The sequence below is a fragment of the Salminus brasiliensis genome, chromosome 24, assembly GCF_030463535.1.
Source record: "Salminus brasiliensis chromosome 24, fSalBra1.hap2, whole genome shotgun sequence".
Classification (NCBI taxonomy): Eukaryota; Metazoa; Chordata; class Actinopteri; order Characiformes; family Bryconidae; genus Salminus; species Salminus brasiliensis.
Window position 1 is genome coordinate 14,074,677 of NC_132901.1, and position 27,782 is coordinate 14,102,458.

The 27,782-nt window shown below is 41.9% G+C and overlaps 1 protein-coding gene across 1 annotated transcript in view; it reads right to left on the bottom strand.

Annotated features, from left to right (window-relative positions):
• kitb (KIT proto-oncogene, receptor tyrosine kinase b) overlaps positions 1–27,782 on the bottom strand; it is a 34,106-nt gene that overhangs the window by 4,763 nt on the left and 1,561 nt on the right. The window contains exons 2-19 of the mRNA XM_072669754.1: positions 17,654–17,923; positions 15,318–15,602; positions 14,904–15,043; positions 13,871–14,039; positions 13,590–13,776; positions 12,393–12,508; positions 11,489–11,603; positions 10,295–10,479; positions 9,516–9,622; positions 7,242–7,368; positions 6,047–6,151; positions 5,784–5,894; positions 4,825–4,963; positions 3,958–4,019; positions 3,667–3,767; positions 2,493–2,615; positions 1,477–1,588; positions 1,265–1,364 (exon numbers count right to left, since the gene is read on the bottom strand). Coding sequence (XP_072525855.1) covers positions 1,265–1,364; positions 1,477–1,588; positions 2,493–2,615; positions 3,667–3,767; positions 3,958–4,019; positions 4,825–4,963; positions 5,784–5,894; positions 6,047–6,151; positions 7,242–7,368; positions 9,516–9,622; positions 10,295–10,479; positions 11,489–11,603; positions 12,393–12,508; positions 13,590–13,776; positions 13,871–14,039; positions 14,904–15,043; positions 15,318–15,602; positions 17,654–17,923 — 2,554 coding nt within the window. The remainder of the gene's footprint in view (positions 1–1,264; positions 1,365–1,476; positions 1,589–2,492; positions 2,616–3,666; positions 3,768–3,957; positions 4,020–4,824; positions 4,964–5,783; positions 5,895–6,046; positions 6,152–7,241; positions 7,369–9,515; positions 9,623–10,294; positions 10,480–11,488; positions 11,604–12,392; positions 12,509–13,589; positions 13,777–13,870; positions 14,040–14,903; positions 15,044–15,317; positions 15,603–17,653; positions 17,924–27,782) is intronic.

Sequence of the window (27,782 nt, forward strand, 5' to 3'; positions counted from 1 at the left end):
CACTGTCGGACCCCCACATGTTTCTATGTTTCTAAGACCTATGAAGATGGTATCCATGGTATCTGGCACCAAGATGTTAGAGAACAGGATTCATCAGACAAGACAACCTTCCTCTGTCACCCCGAGATCCAGTTGTACTGCCCATCCACTGTATGCACTTTTGATGGTGGACAGGAGTTAGCATGGGTGCTCTGACACGTCTGCAGCTTAGCAACAGAGCATGGTAAACTATGCACCCTCCTTGCTGTTTTGAATCGCTGAGCCTTGAGCCTTGCCCAACACCCTGTGGTTTGTCCCTACTCGGACCCTTGTCAGTTAATGGTGCTCATCACTGCTGACTGAAAGCACTGACCAGTGATCTGACCATAATGATTTGGCCTTCCCTCATATCCAACATTTAAACTACAAGAACCGGTTGTTTCGTTACATCCACTATTGTGATGAGATAATAAACTTTACGCAGAATTTTGTATGGATCGGGTCGAGACACAGCATACAACCAATAGGGGACGTTTGTGGACAGGGAAGGGGATGAGCAGGTGTATGTGTTGAACTCTACACACTTTAAAGGAGAGAAAGCTGATAAACAGCCGAAAAGGAAAAGATCCGACAAACAAAAGCTGAAAGTTCTTAGATCAGGCAGGGAGAGGAGATACGTGTAAACACTGGTGAGGTTTCTGGACAACCTGCTTGATTTTGCTGTTTCTGAAACAGGTCAATATCATTTTGTCAGCAGCATCTGTAGTGACAGTTTGCTAGCGCTAACCTAGCTAAAGCTAATTACGTGCCATGACCTTGCTCTCTCTAACATTATATCATGGTATTTGATCGTACAACATTTGCCAAGGGTTTTATGGCCACGAAGATCCAAACAGGATTTTAGCTAGATGCTAGCACAGTGGGGTTATGTAGATTTATGCATAATTTAAAATGCTTTGCTAGGTAACATTAGCAAGGTAACAGTAGCTAGGTAATAGCAGCTTGCGTGCTAGCGAGGCGGTTGTGATGTTGTTGGAGGAAGGCGACCCGCACTGAAACCCGCGGTAGTGATGCCGGACGAGTCCGGCACATGGTGTGCTGACTCACGATAATTTTTACTCCGTTGGGTTTTGGGTTGTTGGAGGGGTGGAGCTTCTGAAGGAGCACTGAAGGGAGAGGGGTGTTTTTGTTTTGCTGTCGAGTTCAAATATCAACAGTAGTTCTCCAGAATCGTGTACACTGCCTTTAAAACTAAGCTAAAGTCACACACATGCCTGTCCCTCACATTTCACTTGGAGCAAATTCCGGCTCGCTCATCCTGTATCCATCTTGTATCATCTTGTAGAACATGGAACCGACTGGCACTCCAGGATACGGGCTGTTACCTGTGAGTAGTGTGGAATAATGATGTGTTTAGTTTTGAGAGCATCTCTTCCTACGATACTATGCTTGATTTATTCACCCTCAGTGCAAGTCATTTAGCAGTGCTGTACTTACCCAGGGAGAAAATTTCCCACAGCAAGATGCCATAGGACCAGACGTCACTTTCAAACGTGTACACACATGAAAACAGACTCTCTGGTGACATCCATTTCACAGGGAGACGTGCCTGGACAGCAAACATAATGAGAAGTCGATCTCATTAACAGAAACCTGTAATATGAAGTGAGGTAGCGGAGCACATTCCAATGCTTAAGAGGTGAAAACACTGCACACACACACACTGGGCTGCCAGATTATAAAAGTACATGTACATTTTACCAACACTTAGGTTAATAGTTACAGACTTATCAGCTCCCTCCAGCCAGTCCATCAAAATGAACTTTTGTACTCTTTTTTTTTTGGCTAAATCGTTTATAAACTGTCCATGAAAATGAATTTCTGTAAAATGCTTAAATGAAAAAAATGCTTAAGGGGGCCAGCGGACTAAGGATCTGTCTATGATCTATGATCAGAGGGTTGCTGGTTCGAATCCTGGTCATGCTGCTAGCCACCAGCAGCCGTGGGTAGATTGTGCTCTCACCCCACATCGCTTTGTGGCGGTTCTGGTCATCGCTGGCCGGGTATGCGGCACATTGGTTGCCCGGTGATGCTGCATCGCCGGCAGTTCAAAAAAATGCCTGGGGCATCGTGTGCCATGGGGGAGAAGATTACGTATGGGTTGGGTAATTGGCAGTCCAAATTGGGAACAAAATGGGTGGATATTGGCTAAAATTTAAAGGAAAAAAAATCATCTTGTGCAAATACTTTCTGCTGTATAAAACCTTTCAATGCTTTCAATGGAAGTCAATGTAAAATGACTTTTTGGAGTATTTCTATTGGTACATTCACCACAAATCAACAGTGTAAAGTACCATTGCCAGATTCACATTATATGCAAAATTGAAATACAAGGTTTTTGCAGGTCAGTGATAACATATGATACAATAAACTATAATCCAACTGATCCCTAGAAATGATCTCTTATGTGGCAAGGATAAGACAAGAGTAGAATTCTGCAGACTTCCACTCACATTTCCCCTCAAAACATAGCTGGAGTCTTTGGTGATGTCACGAGCCAGACCGAAATCGCAAATCTTGGCAACCCGACCATGAGTCAGCAAAACATTTCTTGCAGCCAGATCTCTGTGGATACACTAGACACACATACAAAAACAAACACACACAAGTTCACATTTAGGAATCTATCAAGTGAAACTGTTGTATCATTAGGTTAATGACCCTGTCATGCCAGTTTTTGACAAACACATATAACAACCGAAGAGGTAGCCATCATTGTGAAGAAGTTAAGGAGACACCCCCCCTCACACACACACACACATCCTTTCTGGCCAGCCAACTGCATGATAGATAAACGCTACTACGAATCCCCCACACCCACTCAACCCATTTGGGGCTGGACCGACTTGAATCTCACTCCAGATAAACTGTAAAAGTTGGAAGCACTGGTTAACGTGAAACGACTGCCATGCAAATCAGTAACGCCACCTGAGTTATAACCAACAGCATCAAATATCAAATTCACCAGAAGCCAAGATAACTTGAGCCAAGAACAACACTCAGCACACATCAGACCTGTGACACATTAAAGCAGCATTATGGAGAATTGGTATTTCTTGCTCCTGGGTTCCCCCTACAGCCAGGAGGTGTAAGGGATGCGTTTTACACATGCATTTCTGGACAAGCCGAGCAATACAGAACTGTCACTGAAAATGAAAGAAGCATGTGGACTGAGGTGGTACACAAATATGGCAAAATGATTTTGAAGCTGTTATTTCAAATTAGAAATGCTACATAGTATTGCTATAACGTTAACAAAAATCACTGTGGACATTACCAGGGAAACCTCACAGCCTTCTAGGCCTTTAAATAAGGTATTCAGAGCAGGCTTACTGATTTCTGAGGATTAAAAATGCATATGTAATTTTGTTTCATTAATTTAGTTCATTAGTTGTTGACATTTGCGAAATTCAAAACAGAAAATTGTCTAATTAGAATTATTTTTGTCTCAGAGGAATCAACACATCAAACCTTGCTTTTAAATTTTCATTCCTTTTGGCTGGAGCTCGCTAACTGCATCACACTGAAGTGTGACTGATTTTTAGCCTTGGTCACACCTATTTTACAAGCTGATGCCCACTGTGGTTTCCTAGTAAGAGCATGGCTTTAATATGGACATAAACGTACATTTTTGGAAGTGAGGAAATCCATGCCTTTGGCCACTTGATAGGAGAAACTGAGCAGATCCTCTGTATCAAGAGACAAGTCATCCTTATCATCGCTCCATTCTGGGGGGAGAGAGAAGGGACAAAAAGAAAGAGAGAGTTAAAATTCTGGACTCAATTCATCAGTTAGTTACCAGGTTTAGTAGGAGTGTTTGAGCAGGAAATCATCTAACTGTGCTGCACACTGGCCCTCCAGAACTGGAATTGATGACCCCTGCTCTGGAGAACTCTGCAGGAATGGATCTGGCCTTACCTGTCTGATTAGATCTCTTCTGGTAGGACCTCATAGGCATGTAGCCATTATCTGTGCCTTCCCTAATACAGACACACACATACACAAATGGAATTTACATTAGATTTGAAATCAAATGGTTTTAAAAAATTATACACTTCGAATGGACAAAAGTATTGAGACACCTGCTTATTCATGGTTTCTTCTGAAATCAATAGTTTTACAAAACAGTTCCATTTAGTGGGGTCTCTACAGTCTAGAAAAAGCTTTCTACTAAATTATGGAGCATTGCTGTCAGGATTTGACTGCATTCAGCGACAACAGCATTAGTGAGGCCAGGTTGTTGAAAGATCACTAACCCACCTCATCCCCAACTCCCCAACTCTTCCCAAGATGTTACTGGATGGAGCACCATCATTCCAGAGAACACAGTTACACATGTGTGGCAAGAAAAACAGCCCTGTATATATAACATATATAACATTCACTAGCCTATCCTTCAAATACATGTTTTTGTAAAAGTGAGAATACATGTATACATACATGCAAAGTAGTACTATATGCTAGTAGTACTGTACTAGTCACCTGTGAAAATTAGAAATAAAAAAACTCCTTATCTGGGCAGTAAGAGTTTATTTCCTCAGTACAATACTATTAATATTATGATAATATTCAAAACATTTCTACAGAAAGTTATTTATAGTCATCATCATCATCTCTGTTTCTGCATTAGCACAAATGTTTGCACATTGCACTTTATGTAGTGTTGTGTAGTCTTGCACAATGGTCCTGGAGGTAGGATTTGGCTCCACATTACCGATTTATTAATGCTGTCTGTAAAGAGTCAAATGTTAAATATGCGCTTAATGCTCTCTTAATGTCTCTTACCTGGAAGGCTGTGTTTGGCTGAGAAGGTTTTTGTAGTATCCGTCCCCTGTTTTAGAGCTGAAGAACGCATCTCTCTTTCTTCTCAGGAAGTTCAGCAGGTCACCATAGCAGCAGTACTCTGTGATGACCAGTGTAGGACCTGTTTGTAGAGAAGACTGTTAGAGAAATGCTCAGAATAGGTAACAGCATTACACTACGTTAAAATTTAGACAAAAAATATGGTGTTCTGCTGCAAAACCACCTTCTTAAGTTAAACAGCCAGTGGGTTGCGACTGTGTTGGTGGGAGCTATGCTATCCCAGGGCGTTGCTACTTGGGTTAATGTGGTGTCATATGGTGGATGCTATGGTATCCCAGGTAGGCTCTATGGTATTACTAATAAGTGTTTGCTGGGTGGTTGTTGCTATGGTTTTGCTAGGGTATTTCAGGAGGATGCTATGGTGTTGCCAAGTGGATGTGGCCTTGGTATTACAGGTGGTTTTTAAGGTGTTTCAGGGAGCTGCTATGGGGATGCTATAGTATCTCAGGTGTTTGCTGGGTGTATTGGTATCATTGCGACATAAGATGGGTGGCCAAACTTTTCCCATCCCATTCCTTCCAATGAGAAAAAAATCAATTAAACCTCCATTGCTACGCAGAAATCAGGCATCCGTTCAAAAAGGCATACACACCAGCCCAGACTACTCAAAACTGTCGTGCGAGGTAGCCGACAAAAATAGAAGAGCATCATTCACATAAAATGGCTGCAAAGAAAGGTGCTTTGCTACCAGAATTACTGAAGTATTCTCCACTGGTGTGTTTTTCTTTAGTGCTGTGTTAACCTGAGCGTACCTTAGAGACGAGGAAGTAATGCAGCCTCTGATCTGTAGAATACACTCAGGCTCTCGCATCAGTCCTTTCTAAATTACCCGATTTAAAGACCTGGACTGAGATTCAACTCTGACCCCGCTGACCTCTTACCTCTGACCGTACAGGCACCAAGCAAGTTGACAATGTTCATGTGGTTGCCAAGGTAACTGAGAACCTTCAGCTCAGACATCAGAGCCTCTTTTTCAGTGGAGTGAGCGCTCGCTGTGCCCACACACACACACACACAAACCACAAGGGACAATCAGTAAAGAGACATTGGAGGCATTTAATCAAATTAGCTCTAGACTCAAAATGGGCTCTTTGTCCACATTCACTACAGAAGCACACACACACTCACAAACATAGGTACTCACGCTTAAGCATCTTAACCGCAACAGTCGTGACTGTATCAGGTGAGCACAGACCGTATGCAGTAGCGGCCACCACTTTACCGAATGCTCCAGAGCCAAGGATTTTACCTGCACAAAAAACACACACGCTCAAATACAAACAGAAAAAGACTACTAACACCGTTTATTAACAGTTTAGCTGCAAGTGACTATAGCAAGTGTTGCAACTGACATAAGCCCCTAAGGAGTAAGCAGTGTTAACTATAACAGACTGAGGGACTAGTTGTAACACTTGCTAAAAATCTGCCAAGTTGAAATAAATACCAGTAGCTTTCCAGTCTACATAGATCCAAATAAATATAGCCATAAGGTCAGAGACTATTGCAAACATTGGCACATGTATAGTAGAACAGCAAACATCAGCAACAGTAACCTGATCACATCTATAGTACATTAAATGTTTGTGGACACCTCTTCTAATGAATGCACACACTTGTCTAGTCCCTGCAGAGAAATATTGCCCATAGAATGGCATATAAAACATTAACCTATAGCCACCATGCCTAATTCCAGGTGTATAGAGGGCTACAGTGGTACAGAGCCCCCCAGCATTGAGCGGTGGAGCAGTGGAACTGTGTTCTATGGAATGATGGTGCTTGGGAGTTGGGGATGAGGTAGGAAACTTTCCCTGGACAGTTACTTTAACAAAAGCAGGATAAACTCTTTTAATACATTTAAATTTGGAAAAAAGTAATGAAAGAGCAAGTGTCCCAATACTTTTATTCATATAGCATATGTTTCTGATAAACACGTCTCTCATTGTTTACTTTGGGTATCTCAGCTGTAACAGTGTGTTAAACTAACCCTGTGGTCTGGAGACTTCAGTCTTACTAGCTCCCATTGCAAGCAGTTCAACTGCTTCAAAATGTGTCCCCTACCATCCAACAACTAGTTTACCTAATCAGGCCTTCATTAATGTAAATAAGCAGAGCTGCTGGTGGAACCGAACAAATCCATACACAGTCTGGAGTTCACATATATCAAGTCAGCATTCTAACTTTCCTACTTTCTTCATACATATTTATATAAAAAAGTCAACACTATAAACTAAAATATATTTTATCTTTAAAAAAAGGTTCCAGCACCAACATCCTATTAAATGTATAAAATCATGTGTCTGCAATTGAGATTCCATAGAAATATTTAAGCTACTGCTTACCAAAGCGCAGTCTCTCTCTTGGGAACTCCCACTTGGGGTCATAAGGCAGCTGGGTGGGGTCTATATATGTGTAGTTGTTTCCATGGATGCTGTCTATCACCTTCCAGTGGATCTCATACTTAGGTTTCTGTGGTTAAACAAACATCAGGCAGAACGGAAGAAAAACAAATTAGAACTCAGTGCAGAACAGATTCTCTGTTGTTTTCCCTCTCACCACACCTCCTACAATGTGGAAAGAACTGGTTAATGACTGATATTCTACAGGCGGCTTCTGATACCAATCATTAAACATTCACATGTACAGGGTCAGCCACTGCTGTGTCCTTAGATTAGTATCTTGTTTTGCCATTTTAGCTGTAAATATCTTCAGCTTTACATTACTGTCTTAGAATATTGTATTTTTCTTATCAAAACTGGACTGTATTTAACACGTTTAGACTATTATTATTATTATTATTATTATTAGCAGTAGTAGTATAATTATTAGCATTTTCAATATTTTCATTTGTTAATGTTTCATTTACTTAAATATTTTGTGTTTGTTTAGTATTTTCTTAATTTGATTTGTTTAATTATTTTTTTCCCCCTTTTTCTCACAATTTGGTGCTGCCAATTGACCCAGTCATTCTTAACTCCCCCTAGCACTAGCAATGCTCCCGACACCAAGACCAAATTTGTAATACATGCAAAGCCAGCCACCGCCTCTTTTCTAACTCCACCTCAACAGACGCCTGTGCCAGCCAACATAATTTTAAAAGTGATGAGGGCAATAAGAGCACGGCCAACTGATGGCAAAGCGACATGGCTCGGAATTCGAACTCGCGACCCCCAGGCAATAATGGTAGCGCATTAGACTGCGGAGCCACTTGGAGCTCTGTACTGGAATATTTTTCCAGCATTTTGTACCCCAGCATTTCAGTGCCATGCAAAATAAAAGAGAAGCACCATACAAATGTTTGAGCAACCCAAGACATCTGAGACTCTCAGACAAGTGGAGTTATGAAATAACAAAACATTGGGAGAAGAGGCATGCCTGAAGCTGCTCCTTCCAATCTAACGTCCTATATATTCAATCTCTACCTTGTTCAAGTCTCCAAGACAAAGTCTTTGCAACCCACCACCACCCCGTAACTTCGCTTTTTATCATATCAGCTATCCTTCTTGGCTCCACTTATCAGACAGGGAATTGGCTTCCTAACCGCACAGCAAAAGCCACCTAAACTCCAGATCAAAGCTCTCCAAGTTCTGTCCCCTCTCTTCAGTCTCCTCCCAACTCATCATATGATGATGGCATGGTCTGAACCAGCAAACGAATAATTGTTAGGAAAGAAAGGCTATATTTCATACATACATTGTCTGATACTCTTAAGGACATCATCAGTTGAATGAAGATGGTTGAATGTATTGATTTAAACACCAGCAAATTCTGGAAGCCAACATCACACCATCTGTTCAAAAGCTGAAGATAAGAAGAGGAGGGCCTCTCCTTCAAGAGGCAGCAGATAAAGGTTCTGCCATGGCCCCCACAGCCCCTTGGCTATTCACAGTAACAAATCAAGTCAACTCTAGTCATATATATTTGCATAAAACTTTTTTGCAAATCGTGCTGTCGCTAAGCAGCCTTAGAGAAACCTGGGTCGCGCCTCAAATGAGCAAGCCAAGACAAAACCTCCTGGAGAGATTTCTTCTTTGTTCTTAGCTGCTGATGCTTTAGCAACAACAGAAAGGTTGAATGGCCTAAAAAGTGTCATCCTCCTCTTCAACTATGTTATACCTACATGCTTAACGCTTAACTTTCCTACAGCTTGCTATTCTGTAATGTGGAAAACTGTGGTTTAAGTTGACTGAAGGAATTGAAGTCATTCCTAAGTTCAAGGAGCAAGGAATGGAATGATGGGTTTGCTAGCAGTACCCGAACAATATTACATTTTACAAACTTAAAAAGTTAGATATTAATCATTTTTTAATATTTTTATTCATCTAATCATGATGATGTCTTGTTCACAGATTCACCAGTTCAGTCCACATTTCTGTCATACAGTTGGAGCTTAACGTTGGGTTATCCAGTACTGATCCTGTCTCTGTGAGCCTGAACCGCGTCATCTGCCAATAAAACTGTGTATCACGAATATGGGCCAATTTTATCAGCAGACATTATAGTAAATTAGTCAGTTAAACATAACATGGATTGTTTTGAATGGCTTTATTGTTGTTGTTATTAAAATGCGTATGTACTGTTATTATATAAAGCATTGTATTATAAAAAACATTTACCTGCATGTACTTGTAGAGGAGCACAATCAGAAACAGAGTAAGCAATATGGAAGCTGATACAACTCCAGTCAGCAGAGGGGTGAAGAGTTTATGAGGAACTGTCCGCTCTGCATGGACACACACACACACACACACACACACACACATAACATAACTTCAGACAGCGACAGATATAGGATATGATATTAATCATTGCAGAGAATGGTGCTTGTTTGTGGACATCTGTGTTTTAAACCCTTTGAGAGCAGCTTAACATCAGTACGAAGTCCCGCTGTGCACACACTGCACAAAATAATAATCCCTCTAAATCTGTCTATGAGCGCTGCATGTGTGTGTGTGGGGGTAAAAGGGATCTGAGTGCAAGTCTGGATGTGAATGAGTTCATGTTTATGCGTTTTTCCGTGATTATTGGGGCACGATGTGGGCGATAAGGGGTGGGCGATATGACGATAGCTTATTATTATTGAGATAAATTATGTCACAGTGCACTTTTCTGAGTATATCATCAGTTCTACAACACTAAACAACTGTGTGCTTTGTAAAAAAGGATATCCTTTTGCAAATTGGGTAACTTTACTCTTGTTTATTTTTCTAAATGTTGAATATAGTTTTCGTAGCTATTTCTAAATGTATGAGAAAAGCTCCTATAACTACGCAGTACGCTGATGCATACTGCATTTTGTTAGAACACCCTCAAGAATACCATATTTTACTGAAGTAGAAGTGTATGTGTGTGTGTGTGTGTGTGTGTGTGTGTGTTTGTGTGCTGTGTGGCTCACCACTGATGGAGAACAGTGTGTATGCCTGTTCCCCCTGTGTCGTGGCCACACACTCCAGGGTGTGGTATTTTCCTTTGCTGATGTTAAGGCGACTTTCCACCTCAGTGCGTCCAAACGCCGAGGCTGACACAGTCACTATGGGAATGTCCACATCTTGCTGCGTGGCGTTAAGCAGCTGGGAGCACCTGAGAGAGGATATTGGGCTTTTAGCTTTGATCCCACCCTCATAATCACACAGTTCACCTGTCAACAGTGCTGCAGTCAGAGGTGGGCAGTAGTTCTGTTCACAGATTTCAGTTATAGATCAAATAAGTAATAAGCTCATCTATGAGGAACGTACTCTCCTCAGATTACTCTCCACAGTAGTCTCCTCCTCCTGCCACAATAGATTTAACCATTCGAGGCATGGACTTAACAAGTCTTGCGATATCCGGCATGAAGGAGGTAGCAGCAGTAGTAGTAGTAGTCCTGTAAGTTGTGAGGTGCAGCCTCCATAGATGCCCATGGCCCTGTCGCTGGTTTACCGGTTGTCCTTTCTTGAGCCACTTTTGGTAGGTACTGACCACTACATACTGGGAACACCCCACAAGACCTGACTGATTTTTTGGAGAGGCTCTGACTAAGCCATGACGATAAAGTTGAATCTATCCATCTATCTATGTATATTAAGCTGCAAGCCATAGCAATTTAGCACCATGCCATGCTAAATTAAGCTCAAGTTGATCTGTATCTAACATGAAAAATAATAAAATAGAGGACTAGTCTTGTGCATGTGAGGGTTTTTGTTGCTTTCGTCATGCTGTACTAAACTCCATACTCTGTGGTGTGAACTGAAACCATGACTTTTGTGTACCCTGCCACCTATATAATATAGTATATTTTAATAATGTGCAAATAATGTACACATTTGCATCAAGACACTTGAATGCATTACTTTCTTCAGTTATTAAATATAAGGTCTAATATTTAATAGTTATGGCAGTGAAGCAGGCCTCGCATATACAGCCTTCACATTGGGAGGGTTCAACTACAACAATTGACATATTTTGGAACGCAACAAAAGTTCTGCTACTAAAGACGTAAAATCATGTAAGATGTAAAAGAAATGTAATGGAAAATCAGGTCCAGGGCAGGCTGTGGGGTTGTTGGAATTGGTTGGTAATGTTTCTGTTTATTATTTGTATCGTATCATACCGTGTGTGTGGAGTTTCACAGTAGTACCAGGAGATTTTTGGGACAGGATATCCTGATGCGACGCACCTAACCTGTCCATCAATAGGGCCTTCCTGAGAAACAATCATAGGCTTACCTAAGGGAGAGAGAGAAAAAGAGAATTACACTAAATGGAGTAACAAATATTGAGACATCTGCTTATTCATAGTTTTTTTCTGAAATTAAATGTATTAAAAAGAATGTATCCGGCTTTTGCTGGAGTAATTGTCTCTACTGTCCAGGGAAAACTTTCTACTAGATTTTGGAGCTTTGCTGTGAGGAGCGTTAGTGAGGTCAGGATGTTGGATGATCGCTACCTGCCTCATTTTCAACTCCCCAACTCATCCCAAAAGTACACAGTTCCACTGCTCCACAGCTCAATGCTTTATACCCCTCTAGCCCTTATCTGCTATTAGGCATGGTGCCAACAGGTTCATGCTAACTTGCTCTAGAGAGTCCCTCTGCAGTACTCCTCTACAGGGACTAGACAAACTGTGTGAGTGCATTTGCATACGTGTCAGCGATGGGTGCACCTGAATGCTACTATAAGCGGTGTCCACTCCTGTTAGAAAGAGTGTCCACAAACATTTGGACATGTACTGTATGTACATTCTAAGGTGTAGGCATCTACTCGTTGTCCTATCACTGAGAGATCATCAGTTCAATCTCTTTTGATTCCATCAGCCATTCATGGCTGGGAGTCCCAGAGATTCAAGTGGTCTTACTCTCTGGATGAGTTGGATGTGCCACCCCCCGCCCCCCCTCCTTTGAGCGATGCTAACCAGTGTGGGCGTCTGTTAGCTGACATAACAGAACTGTCTGTTAGCTCTCTCCTCCAAGAAAGACAAGAAAACCCATAGAGGCTGTTAGTCACCCTTCAACTCACAGATTACATGGACGAAGAATGACTGATTGACTGATGTGTAACTGTGATTGGCTGAAAAGGTGTAGATCCCTCCCTCTGAGCCATGAACACGAACCAGCTTCAGCTCACTGATGTACCTGCAAGCATTCAGATAACATTAACATAAGGAAATGTGTACAGACCTGTGCAATACAAGAACTTCTCTCTGCCAATACCACAACTCAACTTCTGCTCTGTTCCACGTTTTACAGTGTTACTAATTTCACTCAGTGTTCCAAGGATGAAGTACGGAAAGACCGGTGAAGCAGCTTTCTACTGCTATAATTGGTAATCATAGTAATTATAGTTATCATTCTATTACTGTATTAATTTATTTTTATTATTATTTATTAAATTTTCTTTTTAAATCTTTTTACTTGCATTTTAAAGTTGTGTGCTGTAAAAGGCCCCTATCTACCATATATATCTGTGTGAGTTTATTTTATATACATTTTATAAATAAATAAATAAAAAATTACATGACTATTTTTCAGCCTCTCGTCATTCTTTTAAATGACCAGGCTGTTTTCAGGCCCTTTTTGGTTTTGTCTGCCCTGCTGAAAAAAAAAACAGCCAGCATTGTCAAGCTGGTTGACCAGCATGACCAAGCAAATCTACCAGCATGGCCAACATGACTAAGCTGATTGACCAGTATAAAGATGCTGGGTGCCCAGCTTGACTTAACCTGACCAAAATGAAATGCAACATATACTATGCTGGTCGAGAGCTGGTTAACCAGCTAGCTTGACGGCATAGGGTATGCTTGAGTTTTAAAGCTGATCAACCTTACCAAGCTAGATCACCAGTATGACCAGGTTCACCGCATGACCAAGCTAATTAACCACCATGGCCAGTGTCACTAATCTGCTTGTCGAGCTTGGTCATGCTTGTCGACCAGCATTACCAGCATATCTAAAGCTGGTCAACCAGCTTGACCAGGCTCGACAAGCAGATTAGTGACTTTGGCCATGGTGGTCATGGTGGACCAAGCTTGACCAACAAAGACCAGCTTAGACCAACCAAAACCAACTAAAGCTTGGCAGGGTATTTTGCTCATTTGAAAAAGCATTCAGAGCTGAAGCACTCCTTATAACTTCAGAATGGCTAAAGGGCTTTATTATTAATATATGCAAATGCAGAAATACAGAGAATTTAAAATGGGCTTAATGTGAACGTTACCTGTACTGATTGTTGTGAAGTGTGATGACGCGCTCTGATGTGTTTTTTAGCTGTTGGTTGTTATAGCTCCAGTAGACAGCGCTGGGTTTGGGGTAGGAGGTCATTTCCACTTGCAGCGTAAGACTCTCTCCCTCTCTCACCTCCACAGTCTTATCCTCTCCTTCTGTTATGTTAATGAAGCCTCGCTCTGAAATACGCATAAATTATGGCCTTAACTGAGCGGCTTGTATGTAGTAGGAGAAAGCACTGTATTGATTTACTTCTAGACTGCTGTCTCTTACCATACACACTAAGGTGAACAGCAGCCGTTGAGACTCCCCTCTCATTCTGGGCTTGGCAATAATAGACCCCTGAATCAGCTGGCTCCACAGCGTCAATCGACAATATCGCTGTGCGCGTGTAACCACGGGAACCAGTCAAGATGTTGGAATTGTGAGTCTCCAGTGCCATCTGAACCATCAAACATAGCAATCATAACTTAGATAAGCCATTATAAAGACATTGTGCCCTTTCACTCATTTAAATACAGTAGTTGGAATAAATGCAGCACATATATCAGCTCCACTTACCATACAGGAGCAGACTGTAGTCCATCTGTTTCTCTGCATACTTTGTTAGCCTCATTTCACCCTGTTTTTCAATGGTCGGGACCCCATAGGACCACCACTGGATATTTCTGGTCCAGCAGTGACACTGAGGTGTTTAAAAGCTCCAGCAGCACTGCTGTATCTGATCCAATCATGCCAGTGCAACACACACTTACACACCACCACCACCATGTCAGTGTCACTGCACCTCTAAGAATAACACACCACCCAAATAATACTTGCTCTGTGGTGGTCCTGTGGGTCCTGGCTCATTGAAGAACAGGGTGAAAGTAGGTTAACAAAGCATGTAGAGAAACAGATGGACGACAGTCTATAATTATGGTGGCTTAAGTTGCTGTTGTTCCTAAACGCTTCTACTTTCACGAAATCCGCTCACTGCTGATCGTGGCGCATATAGGAGGCTACCACGCTGGAATTCAGTGAGCTTTTTAGAACCACCCAATCCTTCACAAATGTTTGTAAAGGCAGACTGCAGGGCTAGATGCTTGATTTGATATTTGGCAATGGGACTAAATGAAACACTTGAATTCGATGATAAGAGGTGTGTCCCAATACTTATGTCCACAAAAAACATGAACTGCAGTCTCTAACTACACCTAGCAGGTGCACCATCATGTTAAAGGTGTCTAAGATAAACTGCTTGTACATTTAAAGTGTATGTGTGGGTGCATCTCATTCACGTGTATTGTGAGCGTGTGTCTCTCACCACTTTTGGAGGGAAGCCCCAGGAAACGTGGAAGTCGTGGTTGACATTAGTGGTGCTGCACATCACCTTAAACTCTTGATCCTGGATCAATATCACATTCTCTGATCTGGACAGGCGGATTACTGGCACTGCGTCTGGAACTACCCACATAAACACACATCCACATTAAGATTAAAGTGTTATGAGTAAATGTAATTAATAATTGATTAATGGCAAAGGTTTATATAATTTAACATACCACTCCAATATCATCTAACACTCACACACAGCAACCTGAATTAAGTGATTAATGTAACGTCTCAGAGGCATTAGAGGCTTCAAAGACTGTGCAAGACGTCCAAACGTGTGTTCTTTACAGTGCACTATTTGGGTAACCACTCTGCAGTCGTGTTTCACAAAACCTATTTCACAAACCTAGTCGTACGTCCACGGTGTACTCGCTCGACGTCACAATCACCCCACCCATGTTGCCAGCACAAACATAACATCCCTCAAAAGTCTTGGAGATGTTGTGGATGGTGATGCCCTTATGTGAATCAGTGCTGTAGAAAAGGCCGGAAGGTAGAGGGTCACCAGAGCAGGTGATCAGGGACAGCCCAGTCACGGCCGGATCCGTCACCAGACATGGCAGGGTGCAGTCCATACCCTCTTTCACTAGCAAGCCATTTACCATGGAGCGAACAAACGCATTCTCCAGATCTGCAGGTGAGGATACGAGGGGAGAAGAGGTTGATAGTGGAGTGGAAGATGGGTGCAGGGAAAGGTCAGAGATGCAGAAAGACAAGATGGGACATGTAAAGAATGGAGTGCCAGTTGCCAAGACACAGATTGACCCTAAGCCATTCTGTTGACTGCACATTGGTCAAAAGGGACCACCATAGTACTAAAACTGACTAGATATTATTTGGGCAATGAAAGACTTTTCTATGTTTCTGCATAAATATATAAAACTTTGTCAGATTTAGTCGATAAGGTAAATAAGGAGAACCAAATCTAACAATATTAGACATCAGTCATTAACGTATTAAGGAAAATTATCCAATATAACATATCTGTGAGTGGCAGAAAGTAAACCTTTGCTTTCAGTATTTGGTGTGATCCTTTTTGCAGCAGTAACTGCAACATTTTCGGTACATGTTGATTAGTCCTAGAGGACTTGGAGGAATGTTAGCCCATTCCTCTGTACAAAACAAATTCAACTCTGTTATGTTGGTGGGCTTTCTCCTATAAACTGCTTGCTTCAAGTCCTTACACAACATTTCTATTGGATTCAAGTCAGGACCTTTCAAAACACATTAAATTATAACTTATTTAACCATTGTTTGATAGAACAACTTGTGTGCTTAGGGTCATTGTCTTGCTGCATGACCCATGTTCTCTTGAGATCTCACGGACAGGTATTCTGACATTTTTCAGAATTCAGAATTCATTGTTCCATCAATGATGGCAAGCCGTTTTGGCCCAAATGCAAAATAAGTCTAAACCATGTTGCTACCACCACCGTGTTTCACAGATGGCATAAGGTTTTTTTATGCAGGGCATCCACTTACACCTGATTGTCAGCTCATTGATGAAGAACACCTGACACCTTAAAGGTATTTGCTTATTCTAATTATTCACATACTTTTTCCACTCACAGATATGTAACATTCAATCATATCCTTAATAAATTAACATATAAACAATCTAACAAATGTATAAAAAAAATAGTAACTCTATCATCTATGAGCCTCAGCAGAAATTGAGATTCAACTGTTCAGTTTTAGAGAAGCCTGTGCTCATTGCAGCCTCAGCTAGCTGTTCTTGGCAGACAGAAGCAAAGCCCGACATTGTATTCTGCTGCTATAATCTATCTGCCTCACGGCTGAACGTGTTGTACATTCTGAGAGGTTTTCCTGCTCACCACAAGTGGTTATCTGAGCTATTATAGCATTTATGTCAGTTTAAACCAGCCAGGTCATTCTCCATTGACTGCACCGGATGAGTAAACTCTAGAAACTAAGAATCAGGAGATCAGCAGTTATGGAAATGTACAAACAATCAGGTCACTCAAGATTTCATTTCTCCCAATTTTGACCTTTCACAATTCTGGTATTGAAATTAATGATCATGTCTGACAAGGCAGCTAATCAGACATAGAGAGGGCACATCTGGTGCTCTTTACACTTTATGACTACAGAAAGAAGTGTGAGAAGCCGTTCATAACCACATTATTTGCATATGTCCTTCATGAACCAAACTAAACAGTAACACAGACTCAAATCAAACACAGTGTAAACGAAGGCCTACTCTAGGGTGACGTCTAAACCTTTGATCAACAGCTAACTGTTCATACTAGCTTTAGGGACCTATTCAACATTTAATCTTGTTCCAGGAGCTTAGTGTGGGAAATAGGACACTAAGAAACACAAACTCAGTCACCTACACTATGTATCCAAATGTTTGTGGACACCCCTTGTAATGAATGCTTTCAGATATGTTTACTTTGCACCCACTGCTGACACACACAACTTGTTTAGTCCCTGTTGAGAAGTATTACCAATAGAATAGGACACATGAACACATGGAGCACATGAACATGAACCCATTGGCACTATGCCAGGCACCAGTGTAAAGCCCCCCCCCACCCCCCATCCAACATCCTGACCCCTCTCACGCTCTAGTCAATTAATTACTTAATATATATACTTTTGTCCATACTGTGTATTTCAAGGTAACTTGAAAAAAGTGTTGTGCAAATTTACACATACCTTTCACATAAATGTAGATGGAACTCTTCTCTCCTGTTCGAGTGTTTACACAGGTGTAGCGGCCCATGTGTTGTGGCTGGGTGGAAGCGACGACGATGATGGTGGCCCCATCCTCCTCCCTGTCTCCATCAATCCTCTTGCCCTTCTCTCGCTGCCACCGCACTTTGCCTGCACCCGCCTCTGTGTCATCATTACAGCGCAGCTCCAGTTGTCCGCCCTTCAGAATCACCAGGTGAGGAACGTTGGGAGTGATGATCGGCTTGGTCCAGCCTGGAATCAAGAAACACATATGCTCAGTGTGTTCCGCTCTCTGTGGTTAGAATTGCAGCTTTGGTCCCAAGTGGGTACCGTGGGTCACAGGTCTTGTACAGTACACTTAAAAAGCCCTATAAGGTAATGTCTCACTAAGTACTGCTGGATTCCAGGGTTGCACATTTCTGCTGTCTCCGGATATGTTCAATCAATCAGGTTCATCTGTTAACTCAGATATTGAGTTGTGGAATTAGCTTAATATCACTCCTATACAATCCATGAAAAACTGCTGCAGTAACTGCACACAGCTTGGCAGCAGAAGCACTGATACTCAGGGTTAGATAAAGCACACAACTCTTGTACTTGTGTGACTAAATATATTACTAAAATATATTTCTACCTGTATATTTCTAAACATACACTCGTCAGGATTGTGGAATACTGCACTAATACTGTGTAGGGCCTCCTTTTTCCTCTCAAAACAGGATTGGACAAGATTTAGAAAATCTTCTTTTCAGATTCTGCTCCATGTCGACATGAGTGCGTCCCACAATTCCTGCAACTTTTTTCCTGCAGAATCTTCCACTCTACCACACCTACAAGATATTCTGTTAGATTCAGAGCTGGATACTGGGAAGGCCACTGAAGAACACTAAAGTCAATGCCATGTTCATGCAACCAGTTTAAGATACCTGCTAGAGACCTTTGTGACATGGTCCCTTATCACGCTGGAAGATAAACTGTGGTCATGCAAAGATGCACATGGTCAGCATCAAGATTCAAACAGTCTGCAGCATTCAAGCGATGATAGATTAGTATTAACAATGCCAAAGTGTGCCTAGAAAGCAGCTCTTCAGGAATCAAGAACCATGTAACTCTCAAAATTACTGAGATTACTGACATTTTTCCCAATACTGATCAGTGTGGACATTATTTGACGCTGCTGGCCCGTTTCTGCATGATTTTATGCAGTGCACTGTACAGTTTATGACATTTTCAGTATTTCATTATAACTCAGTACATCTTCAGTTACCCCAGTGTCGAACAGGTATGACTAGACAATCAGCATTTAGCGGCAGGGTTTTCTGAAATGTGCATTGTGACTGCTTTGCTTAAATTTGCTTAAATCATATTCCTCATCATTTTAGGTCTAGTCTTCTGTCTTGTTACTTTATAAGTAACGTTGCAGGAAGTAGTGAAGTAAAATATAGGGTATTTTACTTTGTGATGTAGTGAAAGGAAAAGTAAATAAATGTAAACACTTAAATTACATAAACACTTAAATGAATAAATTACAGACTTTTTATTATATATATATATATATATATATATATATATATATATATATATATATATATATATACATATATATATTTACGGCTGGAAGGCCTCATTTACAATGGTGAGAACTTAGTAAATTACGCAAGTATAAGATTCTCTTCTGGTTTAGAACCAAAGAAATTCTGCATGGAAACAAAAAGGGCTGTAAATGTAAAAGTTCTATTAACTGTCAAAAAAAATGTTTTATCGGAACAAATGTAGGGCGTCAGTAAGGTTCATGGTATCAATACTTGCAGATACCGATACTGTGTGTAAGTGCCAGTATCTGCCAGTATATTACCATGCACAGGAAACCCCTCGCAGTTACTGCCATGGCCAGCACATATGTACCTTTTTATATGGCTCGGACCACTGAATTATTGGTCAGTGACTCAACTTGATTCAGTTTAAACTGACTCATGTATTGTGTCTACCCCAAACAAAGAAATCCTCTAAATATGATCTCCTCTTAATCTTATTCAGTCCTCCTGTTTCTGAAATTCAGCTTCTGAGAAACAACCCTTAGGCTTTCTGACTAAAGAAAAGTGTAAGGTCTTGTCATTTCTTTTATAGATCTCCTCTACATGTCAGAGATCTTTCAGCAGTCTATCAGAGTAGAAGCAGATCTCATGCAACCTTCAAGCAATATCATACTGCTTTATTTCTCTTCAGACAAAGAGAAGACATTTTTCCTTTGGGCAGTGAGGTTTCTGTCCAGCCACACAATAAAGAGCTCTTTGTTTTCTAAACAAGATGCTTCCAGTCTCATCTTCTTCTGTGGCAATGCTCTGCGGACTTATAATGTAACTTCAAATTCGGAGATGGACCACGCCCTAACTTCCCCTCCTCAGCCCTATATATACCATCCCCCTTTCTTCTCAGCTTTCCTCAGAACAGAGGGGCCCAGCTCCACGCATCCACCTCTAGCAACCCAGGACTCCAGCCCAAAATCTCCTGAGTTGTTCCATTCTCCAGTACAAACTACATTACTCCACTCAAAAACCTGCTCAAACAAGCTCACCCTCCTAAAGAGTTCAACCAGCGTGGCACCTCTGCCCGCTTGTGTCTGTCGTACTTAGCGTCACCCCTGCCCACACCTGCCTGCTCCATCTGCATTGTGTCCATTCAAACTGCCTGCATCGACATGGGCTAGTCCTTGTTCAGTCCCACCCATGTATGGCCTTCATCATCCTTGTGTTCACCTGACCTACCTGCAGCTACCTGTCCTGTGTAGTTTAATACACACAGAATTAATATACATAACATATGTTTTAAAATGTGTAGTAGGTTAGTGTAGTAGGTTATGTTTAGGTTGGGGTTAGAATTAGGTGTAGGTGTAGTAGGTTAAGCTTAGGTTAAGGTTGAGGTTATAATTAGGTTTAGGTGTAGTAGGTTAGGTTTAGCATGTGTTAGGTTGGAATGAGGTTTAGATGTAGTAGGTCAAGTTTAGGTTGAGGTTAAAATTAGGTTTAGGTGTAGTAGATCAAGTGTAGGTTTAGGTTGGAATTAGGTTTAGGTGTAGTAGGTTATGTTTAGGTTTAGGTAGGGGTTATAATTAGGTTTAGGTGTAGTAGGTCAAGCTTAGGTTAAGTTTGAGGTTATAATTAGGTTTAGGTGTAGTAGGTTAAGTTCAGTTTAGGTTGAGGTTGGAATTAGGTTTAGGTGTAGTAGGTTAAGTTTAGGTTAAGGTTGGAATTAGGTTTAGGTGTAGTAGGTTAAGTTAAGTTTGGGTTGAAGTTGGAATTAGGTTTAGGTGTAGTAGGTTAAGTTAACTTTAGGTTAAGGTTGGAATTAGGTTTAGGTGTAGTAGGTCAAGTTTAGGTTAGGTTGAGGTTAAAATTAGGTTTAGGTGTAGTAGGTTAAGTGTAGGTTTAGGTTGGAATTAGGTTTAGGTGTAGTAGGTTATGTTTAGGTTTAGGTAGGGGTTAGAATTAGGTTTAGGTGTAGTAGGTCAAGCTTCGGTTAAGGTTGAGGTTATAATTAGGTTTAGGTGTAGTAGATTAAGTTTAGGTTGAGGTTGGAATTAGGTTTAGGTGTAGTAGGTTAAGTTAAGTTTAGGTTAAGGTTGGAATTAGGTTTAGGTGTAGTAGGTTAAGTTAAGTTTAGGTTGAGGTTAGAATTAGGTTTAGGTCTAGTAGGTTTTCATTCATTGGCATGTGCTGCTAGCAGTTTATGAGCTAACACCACCCAGAAGAACACCTGGACTAGTCCTGCAGGACATTTCTTCAGTAAGAAGCCGATGTGGAGTTAAATGATCTTTTCTGGATTGTTTACAGTCAACAAATGAAGCATGTACGTCCACACAGGTGATCATTTTTGATCTGTTGTTAACGAGCAACATGGCTGCGTTGCCACAAACATTTTTACATTGATACATTGATTATTTTGGAGAAGAACACACTGTCAAAATAAGCTATGACAGATTTTACATGACAGTGATCTGGTGTTGCTGTATGACATGGTCATGAATATGGTCAAAGGTTCCAGTGCTTATTAAATCATTGCATTTATTCCCACCTCTTCCGAGAGTACTTGGACGATTAGAGTACTATGGTCACCTTATTGTCTTGTGTTTAGTAAAGTCTAAGCTTAGAGGTATCCTTATTGGTCTATTCTAACTGGATAAGAGCGTCTGCTAAATGCCATAAATGTAAATGTATTCAACTCAATTAAACAAGCACTGAATGAACTATTATTTGATTCAACTATTCATTTGAGTTAAATGAATTCAGTTCAACTGCTTGTTATGAGAAGTATTTTTAGGTTGAATGGACAAACCACTTTTTACAGTGCATAAACAAAATATTACTTAAAATAATAAAGTTATTTATTATATTATATTTTGAGTTATCTCAACTTGTCACAAGCTAATGCAACTCACATGTCCTTTATTGCAAAAAAAGTGTATTTAAAGTATATTGAAATGTATTGAATGTTTTTGCAGCACAATACCTTTATTTCACTCTTCTTTTCTTGCCAATGCTTTTAGAGGGTGAATAGACGTTCTTGTTACACCTGATACCACACTGATATGTTAAATATCATTTTACAGTACATCGGCTTCTTTTATTAGACTCTGTAGCGGCCTGCCTCTCAAACAGGCCATCATAAGCGAGTGTGAGTGTTAATATAATAGCAATATAAGTACTATGTAATTACCAACCAGGCTCATTACCTCTAATATTACTGAATAAAGTGCAATGACAATTACACAACAATCAGCTCCAACCTTAAAACCATAAGTAAAGTACATTATACATATATGTCGCCTTTTCAAGAGTAGGATATGCATACTAGGCAACGAGTGAACAGTCATTGAACTTGATGTCTTGAAAGTGAGAAAAATGGGTAAGCATATCTGAGTCACTTTTGACAAGAGTCAAACTATGATACTGATATGATACATCTCCAAACTGGCAGGTCGTGTAGGACATTCCTGGTATGCAGTTATCAGTACATACCAAAATGGCCTGAGAAAGGACAACAACTGAACCAGTGACAAGGTTATGAGCACAACAGGTCAAGGTCTCATTGATTCGATCCATGTAGGCCCCACCAACATAATGCAACGTCTAAAAGGATGCAGGACTAAAAGGATCTGCTTAAAGGTATGTCTTGATGCCAGATATCACAGAGCACCTTCAGAGGTCTTGTGGAGTCCTTGTTTCACTGGATCAGAGCTGTATTGGGCTAATCAGTTTATCTTGCAATATCCAGTGGTTTGATCGGAAAGGAAAATACTTCTGTCTTCTGGACAAGCTTGTCTATTTTTCTTTCTAATGGAGAACAAAGATCATATACCAGAGTTTATGTATTTTATGATATTACAATATCATATAATATCATAAAATTGTGTTCTGATTTTTACTGAAGTGGCATTGAAAGAATGTTAGCGTGCAGTAGATTTTTTTTCTACTGAATACATTTTTTGTACATTTGTTAATTAACTATAGATTAAAATAGTGTACAATTATGGGATTTTGAGAGTGCATAGCTCATATAAAATCCTCAAGAAAAACAAAACTACAGTGTTGGTGCAATTCTCCTGAAGTCACCCAACCAACACCGGCAATTACCCAAATTTAGGCGCTACACTAAATCTGAAGGCACTGCGGGTATTGCGGGACATTGACTGCTTCTTGAAATATTGGACTTGGGAAAGAGTCTTGTGGCAGAAATGTAATCATAGTCATATCACTCGAGCACTAAACTACTGGATTGTTGCACTCCAAATATCAATTTCAGCTTGGCAGCAGAAGCACCATCAACCTTACGCCACCATCAGAGGAATTATACATATGAGTCAGAAGACACCATGTTGAGGCTCGCATTGATATGATAAACAGTACAGTAACTCTGGGCACATCACTATTAAGGAGCAGATCTGCTGTAAGAACATTGAACTGTTAGCTGTTAGCATGAGGCCGTACTATCTGCCGAGGGAATTCTCGCACGTGATCATGATCGCTGCGTACGTCCCCCCCTCTGCTAACGCTGACTCGGCCTGTGATGTCCTGCACTCAGCTGTGTGCAGGCTGCAGACACAGCACCCGCAGGCCCTCCTCCTTATCTCCGGAGACTTCAACCATGCTTCTCCATCCTCCACTCTGTCCACCTTCACCCAGTATGTAACCTGCCACACCAGAGACATGAAAACACTGGACCTGCTTTTTGCCAACACAAAGGAGGCATACCACTCGTCACCTCTCCCTCCCCTTGGAAGATCTGATCACTGTCTGGTTCATCTTCTGCCTGTGTACAAACCCATTGTACATAGGGAACCAGCTGTCACCCGTACAGTGAAGAAATGGTCTAAAGAGTCTGAGGAGGCTCTGAAGGACTGCTTCGAAACAACGGTGTGGGAAGAACTGTGTGATCCTAATGGGGAGGACATTGACAATCTCACTCACTGCATTACGGACTACGTCAACTTCTGTGTGGATAACACCGTGCCCACCAAGACTGTTCGGTGTTTTTCCAACAACAAGCCATGGATTAATCCAGATATAAAGGCTCTCCTAAAAGCGAAAAAGAGGGCCTTCAGATCTGGTGACAAGGATGAGCTGAAAGCTGTGCAGAAGGAACTGAGAAGGAAGATCAGGGAGGGGAAAGCCAGCTACAAGAGGAAGCTGGAGGAACAGCTGCAGCAGAACAACATCAGGGGAGTGTGGAAAGGCCTTCAAACCATCTCTGGCCACACAAAGTCCAACTCCCAGGTGGTGGGGGACCAGAAGTGGGTGAATGATCTCAATCTATTTTTCAACAGATTTGATCAATCACCTAGCCCTGCCCCCACACAGACACCCCTGCTGTATCCCCACTCAGCAGCACTACCATCATGCTGCCCTCCCCCTTCTTCTTCTTCTCTCAGAACTTCTGGCTCACAATCATCACCACCATCATCCCCTAATGGCTCATCGTCTGGCAGCATCAACCAACCATTTACACATTCCAGCACCCAGCCCCCCTGCTCCAACCTGTCCTTCACAACAACCCAGGTGAGAAATGAGCTGAGGAAGATCAAGCCTAAGAAAGCTACAGGTCCTGATGGAATCAGCGCCAGGCTCCTCAAGTCCTGCGCTGATCAGCTGTGCAGGATAGTTGAGCATTTGTTCAACATGAGCCTGAAACTGGGAAGAGTACCACAGCTGTGGAAAACATCTTGTGTGGTACCTGTGCCCAAAACACAGCACCCAAAGGACCTAAACAGCTACAGGCCGGTGGCACTGACTTCCCATCTAATGAAGTCACTGGAGAGGCTGGTCCTCAACCACATCCGCCCTCTGGTGAGCCCATCCATGGACCCTCTTCAGTTCGCCTACCAGCCTGGTGTCGGGGTGGATGATGCTGTCATCTATCTTCTACACAGAGCTCTTTCTCACCTGGAGAAGCCCGGCAGCACTGTGAGGATCACCTTCTTCGATTTCTCCAGTGCTTTTAACACCATACAGCCAGGCCTCCTAAAGGACAAGTTGGAACATTGTGGAGTGGACAGTCACCTGTCAAACTGGATACTGGACTACCTCACCAACCGACCACAGTATGTGAGGGCACGGGACTGTGTCTCTGACTTGGTGGTCAGCAGCACAGGAGCCCCTCAAGGAACGGTCTTGGCACCGTTCCTCTTCACCCTGTACACTGCTGACTTCATGTACAGCTCACCAACCTGTCACCTCCAGAAGTTCTCTGATGACTCAGCGATCGTCGGCCTCATATCCAATGAGGAGGACAGCGAGTACAGAGAACTTATTCAGGACTTTGTGGACTGGTGTCTGCAGAACCATCTGCAGATAAACGCTGGAAAAACCAAAGAACTGGTAGTGGATTTCCGCAGGTGCAGACACCCCCCTCCATCAGTGAACATCCGGGGTATGAACATCGAGAGTGTGGACTCTTATAAATACCTGGGTGTTCATCTGAACAACAAACTGGACTGGTCAGTCAACACTGCTGCTCTCTATAAGAAAGGCCAGAGCAGACTCTACCTGCTGAGGAGATTGAGGTCCTTTGGAGTGCAGGGAGCACTTCTGAGGACGTTCTTCGACACAGTGGTGGCATCTGCCATCTTTTATGGAGTGGTCTGCTGGGGAAGTAGCATCTCGATGGCAGATAAGAAGAGACTGGACAAACTCATAAAGAGGGCCGGCTCTGTCCTGGGGTGCTTCTTAGACCCAGTGCAGGTGGTGGGAGACAGGAGGATGACAACCAAGCTGGCATCCATGCTGGAGAACAGCTCCCACCCCATGCATGAGACTCTGGCAGCACTGGGCAGCTCCTTTAGCGACAGACTGCTTCACCCCAAGTGTGTGAAGGAGCGGTATCGCAGGTCCTTCCTTCCTGCTGCCGTCAGACTGCACAACCAACACTGCTCCCAACGGACCACATACACACACACTTAACTACACACACACGTTCATGTTCAGGGAATACTATGTGCAATATCCCATCCCCATGTGCAATTAAGAGTCTTTTACTGTAAATAATATTGTTTATTGCTTTTTTAATTCTTATTTATATTGTGTATATAGTGTAAATTATTTATCCAATTTTTTGTAACTGAGTGTCCTGCTATCCCTTTCTGCTGCTACACTGTGAATTTCCCCACTGCGGGACTAATAAAGGATTATCTTATCTTATCTTATCTTATCTTATCTTAACAGTTAAGCAAGAAGCCACCCAACCAGCATAATCATCCAGGTTTGGGTGTTGCACCTAAATCTGTGTAAGCTCAAGTGGGAACCGACGGAAAAAGACGGAAAAGACCCAAAAACACACTTGAGGAAACCGTATGCGGAATTAAAAGCTATAAACAAGATCTGAGACTGAGCATTCGATAAAAAACAGCGGGGCGAGTTTTCAGACAAAAGGCTGGCGAAACAACTAAGCGGCGGCATCATACATCGCTGGGGATCCAGGGATCTTTACACAGGAAGGGATCTCTGGCTGCAAAGAGTTTGAGAAGCCATGTTCTACATGATGGTTAATGCACACTTGCATTGTCTCAGGATCCATTTAATATTTTCATCAGCCTGGACAAAACGTCTGCATCGATGTTAACTGTGTTGTGGGAACAGATGGCATATTGGTATTGATGAGTATTGGGCTGATATCAGCAGAAACAGTAATCTGATCCGGTCCACACACTCCCACTCACTTATTTGTTTATCTGGTTTTAAAAAAAGACAGTAATTACGATCTACCCAAATTAAACTGCGCTCTGAATGAGCTTGTGCTAACCCTGACGAAAACATAGTGTATCCAACAAGAAAGAAAGCCTTGTACATTTGTACAAGGCAATAAAAACATGGTAGCAATGCAGAAAGAGCCGAATCTTCAATGCTAGCTTCAGGTTTACAGCAGTAAATCTTACTCAGCTTCACTAACCTCAAGTACAAGTAAAGTATTGAGGTTTATCAAATATCCTACCTTTACCTGCTCGTGTTATTATTTCCAATGTGAACCCAGATCACATGCCCATGTGGGGACTGTATGTATGGGCAGCCCAACTGGGAACCAGACAGTTTTCTTGTTATTGGCCCCACATATGGATGCCCACCTGGTAATGTGAGATTAAGGTGGGCTTTAAAGATAAGTAAGCCCAATGGGGTCCCAGTAACAACTGGGATCTGCCCACCTGAAGCCCATGTAGCCAACCTTCCAGCCATGTGAGTCCCACATGAGCATGTTGCCTAGGAAACGGGGAGGTAAAATGATTATAGCATATGATGCACTAACTCATAACTCCTTATGTAAAGTGTATCATAACCTGCCACCTGAATTTTGTCATGTGGGCAGTCATACACATCTTTACAGAAATTCTGAGCGCTATCTTTCCCTACGACTGACCACTCCACACCAAGCCTCTCTGGATGACTGGAACCTGGAATGTCCCTCTTACCAAAACAGGTGCCCACATTCAGCTGCAGCCTGCACAGGAACAGAATCGCTGGGCTCTAGACAGGGTGTTGCAGGCTGGGTCTAGTGGGGCTATAAGCTACATGCCTACAGACATGAGCAGTTTTGTTTATGGCTTCTCCAGAACTGGGTCGCCCTCATT